The sequence below is a fragment of the Aythya fuligula genome, chromosome 1, assembly GCF_009819795.1.
Source record: "Aythya fuligula isolate bAytFul2 chromosome 1, bAytFul2.pri, whole genome shotgun sequence".
Classification (NCBI taxonomy): domain Eukaryota; kingdom Metazoa; phylum Chordata; class Aves; order Anseriformes; family Anatidae; genus Aythya; species Aythya fuligula.
The window spans coordinates 24611226-24634122 of NC_045559.1; the positions used below are offsets into that span (position 1 = coordinate 24611226).

At 36.7% G+C, this 22897-nt stretch overlaps 1 protein-coding gene across 3 annotated transcripts in view; it reads right to left on the minus strand.

Annotated features, from left to right (window-relative positions):
* CPED1 (cadherin like and PC-esterase domain containing 1) overlaps nucleotides 1-22897 on the minus strand; it is a 146234-nt gene that overhangs the window by 12368 nt on the left and 110969 nt on the right. For 2 of the 3 annotated variants that reach the window (XM_032195812.1, XM_032195804.1), the window contains 2 exons: nucleotides 12568-12685; nucleotides 5941-6077 (listed from right to left, as the gene is read on the minus strand). In XM_032195812.1, the coding sequence (XP_032051703.1) occupies nucleotides 5941-6077; nucleotides 12568-12685 (255 nt within the window). Of the gene's footprint in view, nucleotides 1-5478; nucleotides 5522-5940; nucleotides 6078-12567; nucleotides 12686-22897 lie in introns of those variants that run through there. The other variant, XM_032195819.1, reaches the window with a different exon arrangement.

A 22897-nucleotide genomic window follows, 5' to 3' on the forward strand; every position in this document is an offset into this window, starting at 1 on the left:
AAAAAAAAAAAAAAAAGTGAAGAAATACAGCCAAGGCCAACACTCTACACTCCATAATCTCTTATAGTGTCAAGTGTCATTCTAAATATTTTCAAAGTCTCAAACATTGCAGACCATCAATGACAGAGAATGACTCATCATGACTCATCAGACTCTTTCTTTTTTTTTTTTCTGATGTCAAAAACAGAGCAAAACACTTGCCCTCACACACTCTTCATTTACTCTATTAAAATTTTAGCATTGTAGAGCTTTTCAAATTCTACACCTACACATACAAGCAGTTGGTCCATGAGTGAATTTTCAAGTTTGCTCTGGGGTGCTCAGCTGGTGAATTCTGCAGGAGGAAGGGCACTTTGAGTAGGCATTTTGAAAATCAGTACCAGGAAGACAAGCAAGTTCTCATAGTGACAGTTTTAACAGACTTTTAGTCAGAAGTCAGAACTGGGCACTGTGTCCTGTTAGTACCCTGATGTACTTCTTCAGATTATTAACATGAGACACATGAAAATATACTAAGCCTACCCTTGAAAGAGCAAGTTTTGAGTCTTAAAACATCTCAATTTTCACTCTTAAGTGAGCTTGTGAGGAGGTAAAGCAGGTCAGGAAATGGATTCAATCAGACAGCTAATCTTACTGAGTGTGTGAGCATCCATGTGAGAATGTATATTTATTCCTAGGAGAAGGTGTGGCTAAACAGGATGTCAGCAATGAGAGAGATGGCAACATCACACTGATGAGGAATATGAGTTACTGTGGGGAAATTAACCTAAATACTCAGAAATAGGTCTGCTAAGAGAATAGTTAAAACTTGATGTAAGAGGAGAAGGGAGAAATTAGTCAATGCAGACCTATGCTTGTACAGAAAGACAGATAAAAAGTGTAGATTTTCCTCAAATATGTCAATCAATTATAACAACGATATTAGCTTTCACTCAAGTAACCTTTGACTGGTCAAGTAGGTATGAGCCATACCAGGACAGTGTCAGTGGAATCATTCAAGTCTAACTCCAGCTGCTTCTTGCAAAGTGAAATCATGGTTTTGCTGAAAAACATATAATTAAATCCATCACTGCAGTATGTGAAACCTGTGGTCCCTGTCCTCTAGCCCTAACAGAGAGCTCTGAAGTCTCTCTGTAATCTTCACTGGACATATCAGCAGTCACATCCTGGAGACTGTGTGTACTGGGATTTTGAAGGGAATGCTCTCCAATAAATGCAGCAAAGATCTCATATGGAAAGATAGGTGTGCAGTCCTTGTAATCCAATGCATCCCAGGCTGCTGGATGCATAGCATATCATCAGCAAATCTGTGCACACTGAGCATCCATTCATTAAGACCTTCTCTGTATCCAACAATCTGGTTCTAACAGTTGTTCCAACCATCTGGAAATCCTGGAAAAAAATACTCCTTTTCTTCTGCCTAAAACAAAACTCATGGGGAAGAACGTGACATTCGTAGGTTATCCTACCTGCAAAACCACTTTTCAAACTGCCTTTGTGCAGAACTGACAGAGCATATTTTGTCATGGTATGCAGACCATCAGAAAGCATCTTCCAAAGCATCCACCCTTTGCAGATCCGCTTCATTATTAGTAAATGCTTGGACAACTCAGAGGCTAAAGTCAGTGGTGTATAGCCCCTGGAATAAAACTTATGTCTTTCAAATAACCCAAGAGCTTTGATGAATTAGAATAATCATTAAATGTAATTGAATGCGTGGTAGTTATGGCAACAGTTGATTCTTTACAGTTGCATGAGCTTACTGTAACTGTGCATGCCATGTACTATTTGAATCAGGGCTCTGTGGATATTTAGCTCCATGACAATAATAAGCCAAAGAATGGTTCAGGTGTGAAGAATGTTCTGTAACTCATTTACATAACAGTCTGGCACAAGGCTCAGCCATGCACTGTTCAGGTCAATGGGGGATTTGTCTGCAGGATGACTAAAGGATCAGGCATACATAAGGCTATAATTTTACCAGACAGAGAACAATACTTTCACACAGACAGATGTTTTCAGTGTCTTCTGTTGCAAATGTTTTTTTTGTGAAAATAAATAAATAAATAAATCCCTTATAGCTTACAGGCCTTAAGAGATTGTGTAAGCATAGTGGAATCCACTTCTTAACCAGACCTATCATTATAAATTAACCATGCTTAGGAAATTCAAACATCTGTAAGTCCAAAACAGTACTTAACTCCAAAATATTATTAAGAAATAATAAGCTAAACTTCTTGCTTTAACAGCTGAATTTTAAGTACTTCAACAAATATTACCTTTTCATATTTCCTGTTCTTAATTACACATGATTCAATGGTACTTTGTTATAAGACTAAACTGAACAATATTTCTCAATGATAAACAAAATACATATCCCTCCCTGTTACTGAGGGCAGCTTTCTATGTGTTGCTAATTGGATAAATAATTACCTGTTAGAACCCCTTTTCCTTTTACCTATTTATAAAGATCTTGTACAGAAATCAAAGCTTAATGTTTTCACAGAATTGCATAAATCTTACAGCAAAAGCTTGTTAACCACACTTACAGAGGATTTTGTTGAGCCAATATAATACAGATATTTTTATTGTGCCTGCCTATTTCTTTCATTCAATTAGAGCATATATGTGGAGTTCCCTATGAACAACATAACCTGTATCTCACTACTTACTAAGAGTTTAAAACAGTGAACAAGGGCTACAGATACCAAGAGTGGACTGAATGAAAATCTACTTGGCCAGAACCACTTTAGACTCAACACTTCAGAATTTTCCTGTTTACTGTGTCTGAAATGTAAACATATGACTGACTAGTCTTGCTAACACATCATAAAGAAAAATAAGGCTTCTTACAAACTGTTTTTGTGAATGTGTATCCTTTCTCATGTCTCCACTGAGTGTTATTGTTTCACTACGGGTGGTCTTAGGTTTTACGAAACAGAAACAACTTAGCTCAAGCATAGTTTTATATGCACACAGATTAAAATAGTAATTAGCAATGATGTGAAACCAATCTGAAGTCATAGCCAGGGAAAATGAATTTCTGTTACAGAGAAAGGAGATAATAATTTTAGAGATAAGCTCTAAAGTACAAATCAATTTTAATATAAGACGTGAAAGTAGCTTGAAGTTAGAAAACAAAATTATGAAACATGATTTGGTAGGTTTTTGTATGAAGAAATATAGGAAAGAAGTGCTGTTTGTACATCATAAATATCTTTAGGAAACATTAATAAATGCATAAATAAATTAAAGAGTAAGAGACATATCATCACTGCATTCTACTGTTGTTCTATGAAACATGGGAAGAAAAGAATAATTGTATATACAGTTGATCTCACACATGCTGCATCCACAAAGAGACCATTAGCATTCACTCTCCTTATTATTTTATCAGTTGATGCACATCCAGACCAGAGACAATCACAGTAGTGGTAAATATATTGTATTCTTCTTTTCCCATGCATTGGAGCTGAAGAGCAACATACACATTTTTTTTTCTTTTTGCATGTTTTTTTTTTTTTTTCAACTACAAGTGGAGCATGAGAAAACAACCTGCAGTTGTCATAGTTGGAATTTGACAGCAGCATAGAGATTAACACCTCCTTTTTAAAGAAAAGACATAGTCACAGACACTTCTGCTATCTTATCATGCCTTATTATTTGCAATAAGAAGCAAAGCCTAGCAGGTCAGAATCTTGAAACTAATGCATGTATTTTTTTCAGGACAAAAGTCAGAGACTTCAGCTTACTGAACCACAAACTTTAGTAATTGCTTTACGTTAAATTCCTGATCAAAGCTTGCATGAGTCTGAACTGTGTATGAAGGGTATTCAAGAAACAAAGTCAGTCACAGAGGCATGTTAGTATTTTTTATAGAAGTCGTGATGTCATTTAACCCATTGATGTTACTCACATATGTCTCTCTGCTTTACAAATGAAGATTTGGTAATTATGTGGGTTGAATGGAAACTTTATTGCCTTAATTTGGAATAAACTTTGAGCAAGAACTGAGATATTGTGTCGTTTGAACTTAAGAAAATAGGGCTGGGTTGGGAGAACTCACAGTTACTTCCAGTTCTGATGGAGCAATTTTGCCTCTGATATAGCAAAATGTAGATTTTGAAGAGATCAATGTTACACAAGCTGAATACTTGAAGTACGAAGGCATACTACAAAACCTCAGAATACAGGGTTACAAAAGTAAGCTGAGCACATTCTGAGAAGTGGACACATGAATTAATTCTGTTATTCTCACCTAGCTTCATCAAAGAAGAAGTATAAATCAAACAAACACTCTAAATCATCTCAGTATCTTCACCTAGGTTGGTGATTTTGTTTCTCTGACTTGAGTTCTACTGAAGTGAGGGAGTTGATCCAGACTCTACATTTATTTATTTGGTGAAAGAAGCACAAATGTTATTTGGAAATGCTATACAAAGTGAATACTACTGCAATGTGACAACAAAAATCACGTTAGAGGGAAAACATAGGAGAAATATAGCAAAAGGGGAAAATGCGTTAGAATGATGACTTTAAATGAATAAACCAGTTAAATGGACATCTGTGCAAAGGTAACAGGAGTGATTCAGCAGCTTTCTACAGACCAGTAAAAGTTATCAGACAATGGTGGAAGATTTTTTGCAAAAGATACAGAATGGGAAGCAAGTGCAATTAGTTTTACAGAGATTTTTCTCATGCTGTGTTAATGTGCTTCACATGGGATAGGGTTCTTGTCTGACACTGGAGTAGATGAAAGTCATAACATAGTGGATTTTGAATTAAAATTGGTTTTAACAGACCTTTAACAAATGTTGTCCTGGTGAATATGAGTAGTTGGACTGAGGAGATGGGAATGTTAACATAACCCTCTCACACTATGCTGGCAAAACACGTCCATATTGGTATGTTGTTCTGCTATCCTGACCAAAAGGTGTTTACTTATTGAAGCAGCCTTAAAATTTTCCAGTAAATGGAAAAAAATTTCCAGTAAATGGAAATTAAAGACCAAAGCTAGCAATATATTTATTTTTCCTGTGGTCAATGCAGAAGTGCTTGTTTTGTTAATAAGGAGCAAATCAAGCTTCTTCTCTGTCATATAAACCTATGGTTTTGTTTTCTTGTTCTTGAGAAAAGTATGGTAGGAGAGACCCAAAGCACTATAGTAATGGAGAGAACTACAGGCAGAAATAAAGCCAAATGGCAATGAAGAATGCTGTGCAAAACAAGGAATGACCAGAAAAGAAGGAGACAATGTTAATCAGAAGACTATAATTTTTGTATTTTTTCCATATAGAAATGGTCTTGGATTCCATCAAAATGTCATTGTTAGTTACTATTTTGTTACCTAAACAATAAACTATAAAAATCTTTATAACAATTAATTACTTACTTTCTGGATACTTGTATCCTCAGTAATGTACCTGAGCCTCAGATCAGAGCTCTCTTTCAACAGTTTTACAGTCATAGCATGCCTATTAAGGCACCCTTGTATTTCCAAGCAATCACCTTAGAAGCTTCACTATAAGAAAAGAATGTGCAAGAAGACTTGGTAAGATTAGTGTGCACAAGCAATGCCATGCATTAGGTATGCAGCAGAAGAAACCGAAATTACACATAAAGTGCGAGACAAACTGTAACAATGTAAATCCCTTCTCCACTGACAGTGCTTACATACTCACTGCAGGTCTCGTTGATAACCGTGTTCCCCATAGGTCCTGACACTCCACTGATGTGACCTAAGGTTTGTGTGAAATGGCAGCATACAACTGTGACTGCATAGAGACTAAATTATTGATAGCAGTTTTTGTTTCCTTCTGTTTTTTTTCCCATTATAATAAAAAGGGATTTTTCTTACACTATAAAATTGCTTTTAAGACCCCAGAACACTAAATATCTAAGTAAATAATAACAAATTAAAGTGCAAAATCTGTTACTTACCCTTCTGCCCTCCACACAGCGCTGGAGTTCAGGCTTAGCCAGCACAGAGTGTTGGCAGTTGTGGGGCTGCCATGTTATTGCTCTCCAGTCGCAGGTTCTGTTGTCAGAGCAGCTGAGGCAAGGGACAATCCACTGCCCTGGAAAACAGCAACAGGGTATCAGCATCTCATCTGTATTTTTGTGAGTAACCTTACTATTACGAAATGAGTGACATGTTCTCAAGCCTTTTATCATGTGAGTTTTCCTTAAATTAAATCTGTCTCTACCCTTTGAAGAGACTATTTCCTTTTTCTGCATTCCTTTGCATTTAGCAAGCATGGGAGGTTTTGCTTTTTCTGAAAGAGTTGTGAATGCTCAAATTTGACAGTAGCGTGTGAGTTTATTTCTCAGTTCACTTTGCCTTTCTCACCTCAGCTTGTCCTTTCCCAACTGAGGGGATAAAATAAAGGCAAAGAGGTGAGGAGGCAGAATGGGGATAGGATGTATCCATGGTTCAGAAGCGTCCAAAGACAAGATTCATTCTCATCTATCAAGATTCATTCTTATTCTGATCTAAAAACTGGCTGGTTGATCAAAGCAAGACTTTGAAAGCCACTGGATTGAAAAATGAAGCAAGAGAGAGGATGGCTTTCCCTCAGCAGTGCCCATTTCAATTTGGGAGAATTCAGACAACCACACTGAACAATACATATATGCATTTCAGGTGGTTGAAGTTAGTAAGATGAACAATATATGTGCCTGATCCCTATTAAAAAAAAAAAAAAAAAAAAAAAAAGATTTTGCAGTTTCGATTGTAAAATGGGATTATCCAAAGTCAGTGGGTTTGAGGCATCTGTTAGGTAAGAATGAATGCTTTAGTTATTTTGGTTCTGTAAAGCTGTTTAATTCCAAAATCCTACTGGAAATCAGAGGGATTCTATGTGTCTATGACTGTGTGTTACTATGTAGTTATGCCAGCAAAATCTGCTTTTTCCTCAGATTAAAGGAGTTACACAAAAAAAAAAAAAAAAAAATGCCCCCAGATTCTTGTGTCTTGTGTCAGTGCTATCAAGCCTTGTTAGCACGCTTTGCTTTCTACTTGCAGACCAGCAAATGGTTCCACCAGCAAATAAATGTCTGCAGAGCAGACCTGCAGCCTCTCCTACCAGACAGCAGTGCAGCAGCCAGCCTGGTGCGCTTCTCAGCGTTTGATATATTGTTATGACACCAGAAGCCATAGCACAAAACAAGGCTGCTATTTATCAATGTTTATGAGGCCAGGGGCAGAGTGGGAGGCTGAGCGAAGCAACTCTGCCAAGCCCCAGAGGCCTTGGAGGAGCTGGCTGCTACCTCAGGAGAGAGGAGGTTTCCGGGGAGGCAGCCTGTGCTTGAACTGGAGGGAAGTCCTAAGCAAATGCTTTGGTCAGTGGCAGATGAAAGTCCTCCCAAATAAAACTGCCAAGAATTGTTTGTACAGGAATACGAACTGGCACCTCTGAGGGCAGAATGCCTCCCACGGTGCTGCAACTGTGCAGCTCTGTCTGCTGTGCAGCCTGCCCTGCTGCAGCTGCTTCTGCTCCGTGCCAGAAGCACCCCATGTCAGCTACACTTGCAGGTGATGTGAAGAAAATGATGGCAGGCTGCAAATAAATGAAAGTCAAGACAATGATGTTATCACACTTTAGAACCTAGCTCCTAAAGGCGACCATTGGGCAAGCGGCCTGTTTTGGCAGAGAAAGCAGAGAAAGGCAGAAGGGAGCGCCCCGGGCCATGGTGCCAGGCCATGAGCAGGGAGGTGGAGCTGCTGAGTGCTCCTCGCACATAGTAGCTTCAAAAATCACTTTCTTTGTGTCCTAACCACCAAGCTGTGTGTCCTTCTTGCCAATTGAGTACCGCTTAAAGTTCAAAATCCTTTAGGACAGAACAGTAGTATAGTTGCAACTTTGTAATTTATTTGGGAGAAGAGAGGCCTGACCTTTGGTTCTTGGGTGAGACCTTACATAGAGTTTTTATCCAGGGAGTAAAGTGAATTTTTACCTAAAGCTACACAGTGACTACCCAAGTTTTGGAGCTGGGCATGCTCTTCCACCACTGAGGCCAGGCATGCTTTGGCACTCCAAGATTTCTGTGGCCAGTGGTAGATCATGTTCCCTCAGTACTCCCTCTGTGCCCCATCTGCAATCTGTGGCTAAGTGGTCATTCCCAGCTTCACTGCACTCAAGAAGATAGACTGAAAAGTGCCAGGACTCATATAACACAATAGTAGGTGCCATAAAAATACCTTAAATTGCTTTCAGCTTTCTGAGTATGGATATAATGGATAGTTGGTTTGAGGTTTGGACTCAGAGACTACCAATGCTGTACAGTTTTTCAAAAACAATCTGATAGTTGTTTGGGGCAGTGATTTATATCTAAAAAATAAATGAAAACTGGGCAGTTTTTGCCTGACATTGCAATTTTTCTTTCAAATCAAATACATAAAAGTTCTGGCAATGGCTACAACATCTGAGATCCCTCATTTTATGGAACATTCTGCTTTACTTCATATATATTTATGAGCTGATTTGGTTTAGGTAATAAACTAGAAAAGGATAACTACATAAAATGAATATTAAGGATCTGAAATGTCTGAACACTAAAAGTTTAAACTTTGGCAACTGAAAGTGATAAGCACCTTTTGAAAATCTTTAAAATTGTTTGATTTATATTCAATCACTGAGAAAAAAAAATCTCTTTTTTGGGGGGGTATATGCTAAAGATGAGTGGCAAAAAAATAGAGAACAATGACATATCATGGAAAACCCATGTTTATAGGAAGCACTGACATTTAATGTTCACAGAGTGGATGCAGTTGCTATATTTACATAGACTTTTAAAATTATGCAAATATATGCATTTTAAATCTAGTCATTATGATTTTTTCCTCCTATAACTTCACAGCACTTAGTCACTGCATTCCTAACCTTCACAAATAAAATTTCACTAAAAGATAAAATGAATCTTTAATATGAAAATGTAACAGTAAAAATCACAAACAATATTGGGTTGGAAATTAAACACATTTCTATTCCAATTGTAAGGTTGTGGAGGCTGTTTTCTTTTTTTATATTATTGTTTGTTTGTTTGTTTTTTTCCACTTATGTAGGGTAGCAGCACACAATGTAGCTTTCAGCATAATTTCAGTGAATCTGTGTTTTGTGCTGCTTCAGCTGAGAGCACTGATTTTATCAGGCTAAGGCAAGTTTACCTAGCATTCACTGAAGGAGAGAGCAAGCGTTAGCTGCTGTGAGTTTAAGTTTATTCCCAAACTGAAGCTGCTAAATACAAAGTTTTATGAAAGCCTGTAAATAACAGGTTGCCACAGAAATAGTGAAGGTAAACTGGATTTTGGGCTCATTAAAGAGGCTTATCAGTTGCATACATAAATCTTCTGCTTAGGATAGGAGATAAAACATTGCCTGTACTCCTGTAAATAGCTCTCTTTAACTGGTATGAAAACAAATACCCTTTGAAAAAATAATCAGGACTATTTACCTGTATTTAAAAAGCACACAAATGTTAGCCTAAAGTCACAAAGTTTTAACCAATTAAGGATGTACACTTAAATTGAATTTATTTATTTATTTTTTCTTCTGGACAGGGCTTTCAGCCTCTTATTTTTATTCAACATTTCCCATTGGCATAGCCACAAATACATAGATTTTATGTTCAAGATCAAAAGCAAAGATTTTATATAGTGCAAACAATTATCCACAGAAAAGGAAAAAAAAGTCTAAACTGAAAACTCATATCTGAATTTAAATATTTAACTAAGCTGAAGCTAAAAGTAGTTTGTTGATTTGTGTCTAGTTTACTTTTACATTTGGTGTCTGTTTGGGATCCTAACACTTTTAAAAGATGTTTTCTCCAGGAATAGGTTATAGAAATATTTATTTTTTCTTTTGCTTTTAACTACATTAATGGAAAACACACATAACATTATTTTTAAAAGGATATGATTTTCATGCTACAGAATAAAATGATCTTAGACCTGCAGACTTATGTTCAAACTGACATTTACTCCTTGTAATTAAGGGAGACACTCATTTGGTTCTGCATCAGCTTGTGTCTGTGTTGAACCTAAATTCAGACAGCCTCTGAAAGGCAAAAAGAGAGTTTGTGCAGAATTATGTTGAACTGGCTACAGTTCTGGAAAGTGGGGAAAACTGAATACTACTAAAGCATGTATGTCATAGCAGAGAGGCACAACTTAGAAGTGAAGCTGTGATCTCTTAATGCATAAGATTTTGTGAGTGTCTGCAAATTTCCACAAAAATTTCCACCAAATCTCCACAGACTGCAATAGTCTAATTCACCTGCAGGACTTCAGAACAGCTTGGGGTCCTCATGGTCCTTACACAATCGTCTCTCTCTCTGAGGAGCCAAACACATGGTTGCTGCTTACTGACTGCTTTGTCATTAATAATACCGTAGCAATACTGAACAGAGAGCTGTTTTTTCTATGACAATGGGTTAAAAACTGAAATCAAAGGGGATTTTCTAAAGGCAAAAGGATTTTTTTTTTTTTTTGCTATAAAAATCATAATTTCTTTCTGTGATCCCAACAAGATGTAAAGACTGAAACTTCCCCTGTTTAATATTCACCTTTGCATATATCAGTAAAAGAGAAAGAAATGTGTAAATCAAGTACATATTTGGTAAGATGCTGAGCCTCCTCTAGAGAACTGTGCCACGGAGTGTAGTAGGATGGGAGTAGTCAGTTCCACCTTTGGTTAGACCCTCTACTACTGCCTCTATGCCATATCACAGGAGTAGAAATGAGGCATGAAATCCTAGTGACACTTCTCAGCTTTACCATCAACTTCAGAGAAATTAAGGTTTCATCTTTACCTCTGCTTCCTTGCTTCAGCCTCTGCCCATGTCTGCATCAACACGACAAGCTTTGGCCAGCACAGATACATTTTGCTGCAATAGAAAATCAAGTATTCCTGTACAACTAAGCCGTTAACTAGCATAAGAAGAACCTATGATGCTGCCTTACTTCTTCTTAAAGGAAACAGGTCATGGGTTGGCTTCTCTGAAAATTTAAGTTATTTAAATAAAAGAGACGTTGCAGCTTTAGCTGGGAATTTGCAATTACTCCCATACGTGTTAGGAAAATGTCCACTGTCAGGACTACGATTTTGTTTTATTGTTACAAATTTTGAATGATGTTGCACAAAAAGCGATTTGTTTGGCTCCAGTTCCAAAACTCCAGTTCCAGTTTGAGGCTGTGACACACATGAAACTATACAGCCACTTCTTGCTGGATACTGCACATGTCAGTTCTAGGCTCATTAGACATCTTTTGGCAACCTTTCACTTCATAAGCCAAAATTATTCTTCCCTTTTTTATAGACTTGTCCTTTGAGACTACATTTCCTGAAGTAGTTTCCATTTTAAATCTATATGTTTTTAGCAATAAGCTTGTAAATAGATTTTATATTCAGCTCTCCTTAGCTAGATATGGTATTCACAAGAAGCACATTATATTTAAAGAGAAGGAGATTGTCTGCCCCAGAAGGACTCTTCTGTCAATTTGGTTTGGGCTTTCTAGTCAGGAGGTTTACATCCTCATGTATTAACATAGGCTATTTTGTGCTTCTTCATGATTCATAACTTGTGTGACTAAAACGTGCTGTCAGGTACAGCAGTGTCTTCTTTGTGTGTTTCCTTCATTTAACACTGAAAAACAAATATAGGTCTCTATGTTTCATACCAAGTGAAAACATTCAGGCAGCTCAAGCATTTCTGTTACTTTGTATTGATTATTTCTCGAGTTTGTGCAAGTTCATTGCTGTGAGTAGCTGCTCCTATCTACAGGAAGATTAAAAAAAAACAAAAACCACATTTGTGGTAGTAGATCATACAGGAGTTTGGTTTTATTTTTCATCCATCTAATAAAGAATTAAAGAAAATTACTTATTGTCTAATGCAGAAGCAACTTAAGCCATGTATAGGACTACAAACACAAGTAGTCCTATGGATTACTCATATTTGTTAAGGTAAATAAATATTCATGCAGCTGTAACCTAAAGAAGAATACCTGCCATTCTACCTATCTTTCTTGATCATACTTGTTGATATATAACCATTACTTTAAAAAAAGACATTTCAACCACACTATTTTGTCCATCTTGTTATTTCAGACAGTGACATGTAAAAACAAACACTTTATTGTTTGCTTAATTTGAAATTGTAATTTTTTTGTTACCAATAGAGAAGTAGAAATATAAAATTGGAATGAGTCAAACCATATTCTTTTTCAAAAGTGTTTTGTTTTTTTTTTAAGTTTAGACAATCCCTTTCAGTTAGAATAAATCATCATTTATTTTAATATTTTTGGTGTTTTGATGGAAATATTTCAATGAACTTCACAGGCTAACTGACAATAACACATGAAGTGTTGCATCACTGGTAATGAACTTGTCGAACTAAAAATTGTCACAAACTAATCTGATTTTAAAAATCTGTAACTGTTACAAGGAATTAGTTATATCTATTGTTAGGTTAGTACACGCGCATAGAGAAGAGGAAATATTTTTTTCTAGTTTTGCTTTGGTGAAGCGTGTGAGCTAGTTCTCAGAAGACAGAAGATTAAGTACAAACCTTTTGTGTCTCCAGCTTCGCAGGTCTTAAGCACTGTCTGTGAAATTCTGAAGAGGTATTCATGAGACAGAGGCTGCAAGCCACAGGACTCCTCTGGATGGATTTGAGAACCACAGTCCTGAATTAAAATGAAAGGAGTGCAAATTACAGCACTGCACCTGGATATATGTGGATACATGACTTTGAAATCCTCTTCAATGATACATAAGGAAAAATATTTGCAGTTGGTTCTACAATTCATTCTTACTTAGCTCTTTGATATTTTCTTAATATGAAATTTAAAATCCTTTTTTTTTTTTTTTTCTGTTAAAACAATGGTTTTGTAATAAATTATCCCAATCTACAGTCAATGTACATGACACTACATCATTTGCTAAAGATAAAAAGAAAATTTGTTAAGGCAAACACTTACAACATTCAAGTAATGATATTTTGTCACTACTTATCATGAAATCTCTACTTATTTGCTCATAGCAATTTTGTATGCATATCTGCCATTCTAGGGAATGTAGTTCTATCATGAAATGCCTCAAATTAGCTTGAGAACATACAGGTGCATAAAGAAAGAAAATTTTAGAAAAAGAGAGAAAAAATATGTTCAAGGTGATATGAGACTTTTTTTTTTTTTGGTAACTCTAAACAGGTACAGTGTGTGTGGCTGTACAAATTGCTTGTTATAACTTTGCTTTATTGTTTCTGAAGAGAAATAGCATAGCTATTTTCAATATCTACTTTAGGACAAAATGGATCACATCTTTAAAGTGCTTTTCTCCCTCGCCTGTAAAATGAGTTTTAGAATGATTCAGAAGCACGTCCACCTTAGTTCAGTTGAATTTCACTTCAAATTACTTTGTAAAAAGTAAATCATACTGCATTGACAGTTTCCAGTTGTTTCATCAGAAGATGGGAGCTTTCTGGGGTCAGTATTAGATTCAGGAAGAATGTTAACTATCTTCTATTTCATTGTTTCACCTTCACTTCTGTATTGTTACAAACTCAGCAGAAGACAATGAATGTTTTCTATTTTTATTTTCATCAAAACTGAAAAGCTAACAAAAAAAAAAAAAGAGAGAGACTTAAAATAGTGGAAAAGATCGAAAAGATCATTTTATGACAAAAGAGAAAATATTATGAAAAATTAACCATGGAAATATTACTTAATGTGTTTTTGTTTCTAAATACTCTATGAAAAATACAGATGGTACCCTTTTTGGATAAACTGACTGTTAGTAATAGTAACATTTAATTAGTTACAAACTACACAGATGGAAATACACTTTTACTGTACTGTGTTAATTTCAAGAAAGAGTATTCTTGAAACTGAAACAAAGAATAAAATGCAATTTCTCCAAAAATAAAAAAAGGATTTCATCAGTCTTTTCTTTATAGAAGAATGATGAGTTCTATATTTATTTTTGACAACAATAGTAAAATTAATTAGGAACCTGTCATGAACTATCTTTCACTGTTTCCATTAAATGCTACATCTATGATGTTACATCTAAATTGAACCAATGAGCAAATAACAATTATGTCCTCATATTGTCAAGGTGAAATTTGACAGTAGGATTTGTGGCACTGATATCGGTGGAGATATGAATCTGTCCTGGAATTTAATAAATATGGGGCTGTCTTGATTATCTTATTGAAAAATAAAGTGAAATAATTATCTCATACTTAACCTGATTTCAATTCATTACATGGTTAAAAAAAAAAAAAAAAAAAAAAAAAAAAAAAAGTTAAAAAATCTTCCTGTTGACTTCGAAGGTCTCAGGTCATCTTTGCATAAAAGGTCAGAGAAACAGCAGATATCTGTGGGCTCTTTTGCACAGTTGTCCTGTTCTCTGCTCTATAATAATGCTCTATTACTAAGGAAAGCTGTTATGACAAAATGAATGGCACTGTATCTTCTAGCATCAAACTGTGATGTTGTCTTGGAGCCTCTAGGTCTGGACACACGGTGCAGCTATTTGACAGTATTACTTCAAATAACATTAACACCAGAAAGCTCCTACCTTGCAGTAAAACAATTTGCACAGGACTTCACAAGAAAGCCTGAAATTCCTGAATGAGCTGCTATTGCTCTCAACATAGTGCAATAAAATAACTTAACAGGGATTTTCTTGTTCATACGTCTGCACAGGGTATGTGTTTAAACAAAAAAAAAACTGATTCTAATTGAGTTGTGCTTAATATGTAATTTCCATCTAAAACAACAAGATCAGGGAGAGATTGTGAATCCCTGAACAAGCCTTATTTGTTTCGTCTTTCTTTTTCTAGGATACCAATCTCTTCTCATCAACATGCTTAATATAATGTGCAAAATTAATCTGTGGCTGCCACAGATCCACCACTATACAGTGCATTAAGAGCTTTATTAACAGCTTGGAGATTTTTTGTTTGTTTGTTTGTTTGTTTTCTTCAGGTGCTGCAGTGATGTGACATGCTTCTTGCCTTTCCAAAAGATGAAGCATCTTGTGATCTTACGTATTTTTACAATCAGTCACTCATGGCAAAGATGAGAGCCAGACATGTAAGCTTAAATAACAGCTCTTGCTCTGTGCCTGTTCTCCCTACAAACCTTCATTTTTGAAAAGCAGACGTAAAAGACCCCCTGAAATGTCTGGACTAAAATCAACAGAAAAGTTCCCCTGTACTAAGTACTTCAGTGCACAGCTAAATCTGACTCTTAATGAGACTGGTTTAGTATTTTATTAGTAGAGTTTCTTTTATCTTTTCAGAAGATTTGCTGGAAACTAACAAATAAAATAGGAATAAAGCTTTCCTATGTACAACTAGAGACCTTTCAGTCAATGTCAATTGAGAGGGAAAATTTCTGAAGTCCATCTGCTGTATGAAGAGAGAATTGCTTCTCTTCAGAGTACGCTCTGATCAATGGGAATGGTGGGCTCAGCACTTTGAAAAACGTATCTGTTCTGCTCTAATCATGTCTGAGCCTGCACCCACCCAAAGCACTGAACACCAAATCTATTAATAAAGAATCAGTATATCTATCAGAATGTTTTAAACTAAACAATAAGAAAAATATAACTGAGCTTGCAGGAATTCCTTTTAGCATTGCATACAACCAACACATATCGAAAATCCCACATCCCTTTAACACCCTAAGCCCACACATGTCTGGGTACTAGTTTTGGCAAAGAAGGGAGGAGACCTTCCCATCCTTTGTGCTCTGACCCTGCAGCCTTTGGCCAGCACTGCCCATCACTGACCCTGGCAGTCACCCAGCTGTTGTCCAGCATGAGAGCCAGCCCATGTCTCCTGAGGCACCACAGCCCTGCCTCACCGTATAGATGCTGTCAGGGCTGCCCTGTTTCCTTGGATTCTGTTTACATTTGAGACATGACAGAACAAAGCTTACTGTGAAAGAGGTAATTCTGAAAGCTTTCCTGTTGTTCTTTGTAGGCTTGCTGACTTCAATTTACTTGATCTGGTTCTATTTAAATTGACCCAGGGTTTTCTCATGAAACCCTTTCAACCCTCTTCTTGGTCCATCTTTTTCTACGACTTTACACGTAACTAAAACTGGATGAAAAGTGATTAAAAATGATGCTATGAAAGGAATTCTAATGAAATTAGTCAAAGAGTGAGCTCATGAAGCAGTGAAATTGTATCTTATTGCTAGGGAATAAATTGTGAGCAGATGGATTAGTTCCACTCTATCAACTTTATTAATATGGCAGTAACAAATGAAGGAACAGTTGGCATATTGACTTCTATTCAATGGCCTCCCTCTGTCTGGCTGTATTATTCAGTGATAGATGAACCCCCAAAGAATCAGAGGTTCAGGCTGGTTCAGATCAACATTCGATATTAACTTCATTAAACTGAAGCTCCTGGGTGCACAAAACAGGTCTAGAAAGCTCTTATATAAGGTAGTCTCCTAACAAATTTCAGTACACTACTACTTTTGTCTGGGAAAAAAATATTATTGTTTTTCATCAAGCACTAAGGCATATATGAAGATATCGCCTACATCATAAGACACACCAATACATTAAACAGACAGATGAGGATTAATGGGGTGAACTGATGGACTAGCATGTCCATGTATTGCAGCTATATTTTGAAAGGAATTGCTGCCACTGTTTTGTAAGGAATCTAATGTGCTTCATCTTCGAAATGGAATATTTCCCCAGAGACACCAAAGGCACTGTCATGAAAAACACATTCAAAGCCTATGAGATGCTCAATTCAAAAGGGATCTGGAAGAGGTCATAAAAACATTTGAGAAAAATAGTTTGGGCACTCACAGGGTTGGAACATGCAGTGCACAGACATCAGTAGGAGACTGGGAACGATATAAAAGCTGAGATACTGGACATATTGTCAAGGCATGGAGGAGACATTAGAGAACAGTTTGAAATGTGGACAAAGTACAGCCATCAGCCCAAATCACTTTCAAGTTCTTACTTACAGTGCTGCTATTATTATTTTGTCTTAAGAATACAAGCATACCATGCATTACAGGATTTTTCTCTCAGTCACAAATTTTTGCTGAGGATTTTTTTTTGGGGGGAATAATATCATATGCTTTAATCATTGATGGAAGAATATCTTTAGTATCTGCTAAAAAGCTTCTGAAAATCCCAGTAGGTCCCTATCTACAAAGACAACTGCCTCAAAGCACACACAGATTATATGGACAAATACAAGTAATCTTGACACTACAGCAGATGCAATGTGGCTTCCTCTGCACTCGGAAGGCTAACCTCAGAGAAAGCTAACTCTTTTGAGAACTGAGCACTACTAATCAAGAGAAAATATTGTAAGCTTCATACCAGTTTTTAATATCTCTCCATGTGTGTGCAGAATATAAAATAAGTAAATAAATAAATCATTTCAATCTGTGAAGAATTTTGATTGAATTCCATTTTACATAATTTTTAATACTCTACATTTGATGTCAGTTAGGCTCTGCCTTCCTACTCTCAAAGAGTCAATAGTTCAAAGCTCTACATTTGTGAACCTTAGAACAAAAATATTCACATGAGGGCTAAAAAGTATGACTCTTAATCTCATAGGGACTTGTGAATTGTGATTCTAAACAGTTCAGAGACGCAGCAGAATTTGATGAAATAGAATGTGTGAATGTGAAATTCAACTTTCTTAAGAATAAAATATTGTAAATAAGTTTTGGGAAATATTTTGTACTACACCTAATTACTTTTTTCACAGTATTTAAAGCTAATATCTGTATGTTTTTTTCAGCTACATTTTCTTACCAAGTGTGTTTCTCTAATGCAACTAAAGATGTTTTTCTTAAATAAAAACAGTCCTGATTACCAGCTTGTATGCTTTATAAACTGAAAACACAAAACAAGAAAAAAGGAATGAAAAGAATTTAGTATTCTTTCCTCCCTCAAAGTGAAGATAAAACAGAAGCAGCAGATAAAGCAAGGTATTTTGCTATTTTTTTTTTTTTTTTTTTTTTGTGGAACTTTTAGTCTAAAATGTGAGACAGTAATATTGACCTAGAGACTTTAGGAGCTGTGTAAGTTTTGGATTCCCAAATCCTCCTCTTTCCCATCTCTTTTCCTAGTGTAAACTCTGAATGTGAACTGACTTGATTTTTGCAAAAACCCGTATCAGAAAATTGTGGATAATTTGAGAAAACCATGACACTTCAAGAAGTGTATGTTATATGTATAACCAAGGGAATTATTAGGTATTTATTATTCTCTCACTATGCAGTGCCAATGTGCTCCTGACTGTTTTCTATGATAATTAAGTTTAAAAAATGTGCTATATTATTAGCTGGAACATCACACAGTTTTGTGGATATTTTTAAGGAGCATTCTGCTATATCCTTCATGCTCAGGGTATATGGCATTCACTATTCACACAGCAAATAAATCTATATATTTTCCTATGTACAAGAATCTGTTGAGCTCTAGCTCCATTCACTTGATATTAGACGGGGACCTTTGTTCCACAGCCATGATAAATACAACACAAGAACTCATATTGAACAGTTATCACTCCTTTCAGGATGTATGAAGAGAACTAAGAGAAAGACTGAGTTAAAAAACAATGTTCATTGCTGAATTCTGAAATTGAAATACTCTGACACCAACTGCAATACAGTGAAAAAAAAGTGTTAGTTATCAGCTTGGGCGGATGACTCAAATCTCCATCCAACAGTACCACATCTGGAAAGTATCTTTTCAAAACTGGCACTCAGTTGCCATCAGTCTCCTAACTGCCTAAGTTTCTTAACCGGGCATAGGCAAAACCAGCCATAGTTCAGCAGCACCATGATACTTAACCTCTTTAGCCCTAACAGGGTTCAAAATTTCCCTTGCCAAAGGTGCTTGATCTGATAGGTATTCTCAGGACTTGCCACTAAGTATTAACTGGTATTTCCTCTTCCGTATAACAGGTATAACAGTCCCCTGACACAAGAAACACAGTTTAGAGTCCGTCTTTTAACTGATTTGCAGCAGCGACTTCAATTCAAGCTCCCAGTGCCTTCTTCCAGTCAGTGGGCTAAAGGGTCCTACGAAGTGTTCTGTCACTTGTGAGGAAGTTGTTTGCATTTGCTTTGTACATATAATTAAATACTGACTCATACTACTTCACCCACAGACTAGTTGTGTGTAAAGAATGCAGAGTGAAACTGAATGGCGGGAATACCACCCGGCTCTGTGTTAACTCTAGCTGCAAAAGGACCAAATGAAGTGGGTACTTAACTCCCTGAGAGAGCAGGTTGCAATTCAAAGTGGAGGAAAGACTCTCCTGTGACCAAAACTGGATGTGTAACTCCCAGAGAATGGTACACTTAAGATACATTCCTTTCTGTATTATTTTCTGCTGGGCAATACATCTGACTCTCTACCTACTGTACTTGCTCTTGTAGATTTTATTTTACAAGCTTCTGTCTCAAATTTAAGAAAGGGTTTTACCCAGACATATTTTTTGTTGGTGGTGTTTTTCTCCCCCAGTTGTACTAGATGTTCTGCTAAAAATATTAAGCCTTTCTCTACAAATTTTACCTCACTAGTATTCTCTATAAAATGCATAAGGAACCTAGTTACATTGCTTGGATGTTGTGTATTTCACTAGATCCCAGGATGCGTAAATGTCTTTCTCACCCCAACCAATTCCCTTACAACCAATTCCCTTGTTCCTAAAACACCCCCTGGACATGAAAGAAGGTGTACAGTGCCCCTTTTTTCAGCAAAGTAGCCATGACAAATAGCATCCTGGTGACTGTCAAACAAGATGAAAAAGTTCTGCAGGTCCAACAGGAGCACTGAGTTAGCTTTTTTTTCCCTCTCATTAAAAAAAAAAAAAAAAAAAAAAAAAAAAGACTAGCGAGGGATGGATGTCCTTTGTCTTACAGCATGATTTCACCTTTGGAAAGCAGACAAAAACAAAGGAATGAAAACAGTAAATAAACAGAATAAATAAATAAATAAATAAATATATATATATATAAAAGCCAAATAAGTTACTTACATTATTTTTATTAGGAGTTTTGTTGCAGGAAGAATTTAAAAGGTTAGTGCTTAAGAAATTAGTGCACATGTTGTACAGAAATCGTTCTTCATGGCATACTGGGTTTTGAAATAAACATCAGAGCCATGCCTGCTGGGGAACATTGAGGAAGCCACTAATACAGGCTCAGAAACACCAAGTGGAAGACTTTTGAAACTTCTTTCCCAGACAGTGCCAAAACCCAAGTGAGTTCCTGCCTTTCATGTAAAGACAGAGTCCACATATGTGTGGAGGCTTCACTCTAATGGAAAGCATGCTTCTATCTGGTAGACAACAGGAGGTATTTCCCTTCGCGTATTTACAGCCGGCACTGACGCACACGTTTGAACAGACCAAGCACACAGCCAACTTTGCGCAGGCATGTGCTTTGATGTTGACTGTCTTTTCTGTTATCACAGGGAACACACAGGGCCAACTCCTGACAGCAGCTATGTTGAACACCCCAGTCATTCAAGTCCCAAGAGCAGAACACCCTCCTCTTCAAAAAGCAATCCCCCTTGTAAAAGGATCTATGAGCAGCAAGTGGAACAAATTTGTGTGGGGTTGGTTTTCCTGCTTAACACCCACTCAGTGGTGAAAAATATCACCTAAGTATAGATCGGCAGAGGGACACCTGGGAGTGCCTGGGGATGTCCACCTGATGGAAGCCCATTGCAGTGGCTACTGCTCCTCACCTGAAAGGTGCCAAGGAGAAAAGGAACACATGAAGTAGATTTTTGCACTGTCTGCAATACTCCTGTCCTGGGCAGGGCAATCCCTAATACCTTATGCTTTCCCAGCAGCTCTGCTGGAGGTAGGTCACAGCAGTTGGCAGGTCTGCAAGCAGCAGCATGACCATTCTGTATTTGCATCCATTTTTAAAGTGACCTTTGACAGAGGTCCTACCTCTAACAAAGAGTTCATCTCTGAACCTTTTCTGGCAAAATATCAGACCCTTCTCTTACTAAGAGATTAGACAGTTTGCTTAAGTGAGTCTGGAGACAGGATCAAAGATCATTACAGGATATATTTTCAGTAAGAGCATTTGCATGAATTGTTCTAACTGTGACAAGTAAATATTTTATTGAAAAATCTATTACTGATGCATAGTTTAGAGCCCTATTGCATAAAGAAAGAAACACGAAGGCTAAAACTAAGAATATAGTGTAAATGACAGTAGAGGAAAGCTGTGCAGATGTGTACAATACATGAGCAATGCATGGACAGGTCTCCATTCCACACTATCCATAACTCAAATTCAAGCTATTTATTTTCAGAAGGTGTTGTATAAGCCTACTGTAGCATCGAAAGGAAGTCTGTGACTTTTACTCTGAATGTATAAAAGACAGTGAGAGAATGTGAAGATTTAAGAAGCTTTTTCTTTTTTCTTTTCTTCCCTGTGAGTTAAAAACATCAGTAAAAATACAGTACTTAAAAGGAAATCTGACAGTCAACATCATTCAAGATTAAAATTTCTTGGACGATACACATAATAAAGTGTTTATCAAAACCTAAATTATATTTACAGACAGTATCTGGTTATCATTTATATTTCCGTTTTACCACACTGTGTCTTACCATGGAAAGAATGAAGTAATGAAGGGCTGATTTGCCTTTGAAAATCCATCCATATTGCATTGAAAAGAACCTTTGAGTTACAATATTTTCCATGCTGTCTAATAGCTATGTCCCACACTAAATTTTACATATCCCCAGATACTCATTTAACATACACAGCTGGGAGACAGGAGTAAGACAGGCAAGTCTGTTTTCCTAGAACACCTACAAATCTGGACAAGTAGTAATTTATTTTCTAAACTATAATGGGGTCAAAACTGATCCTAATGAATTTGCAATACACTTGCTGCTATAATCACAGAAGTGAATTTCATGGATTTTTATTAATCATGATCTTTTTCAAAAGGTTCTGCTTAGAGGTTTGCCTTCTGGTGCACGGCAGACTGAAAATGCAGTCTCCTTACAGCTTGATGGCTTACTGAACAGCAGACTGCATGCAGGTAGCTTTCACACATGGACAGAAACAGATTGCATGCAGTTAGTGCCAAATGAGCAGATTGAAGTTAGATTTTGCCCTGCTCCCTGCAACAGCCTGCTCACAGTAATTTACTTCTGCATGTCCTTTTAATTCAGCCAAAGTAATCAAGCAGCCACTAGTTGAACAAGGACACCCTCACAAAAAACAACTAATTACTTCTGAAAACTGAACAATGTGTTTAGCGACAACATTTATTCTACTGCACAAAGCATGATAAGTGATGTTTTGGTCAGTACTGAGATTACATCACCACAGAGACGGTGGTGGAAGTATATAAAACAACAACAAAAATAAAAATAATAAAAAGCACAACAACTTAACAGTTAAAATTTAAGGCTCCCTTAACTGTAATACTAAGGCAGTTAATTCCAGTTTATTAATTACCTATGTTCCCCTGATGTACACAAATAGTCTCATGCAGCAGTTCACCCTCCTTAATAGACAGACGTCTGGGAGATTACAGTGATTCACTTTAGGCCTGGGGAACAATGAGGCGGCAGATAATGAAGCCAGTGCAGCACTGTAAATGTAACTGAATCAAAGTGACTCAATTTGCTACTGCCCAAAATATCGTAAACATGTTAATTACTGTTCTTCTTGCAAAGACAGAGGCTACATTTGCATTCAGGCAATGTTCCAGGGCCATGCCATGACCCAGTCTAAGCCAAGATTCGGCACTTCAAAGAAATAGCTCTGTATAGAGCTAAGGACTCCTCCACCTTTCATATGTATTTTGAGTCAGCTATGAGAAGTTTTGTGTTTAACTTTCTTGTG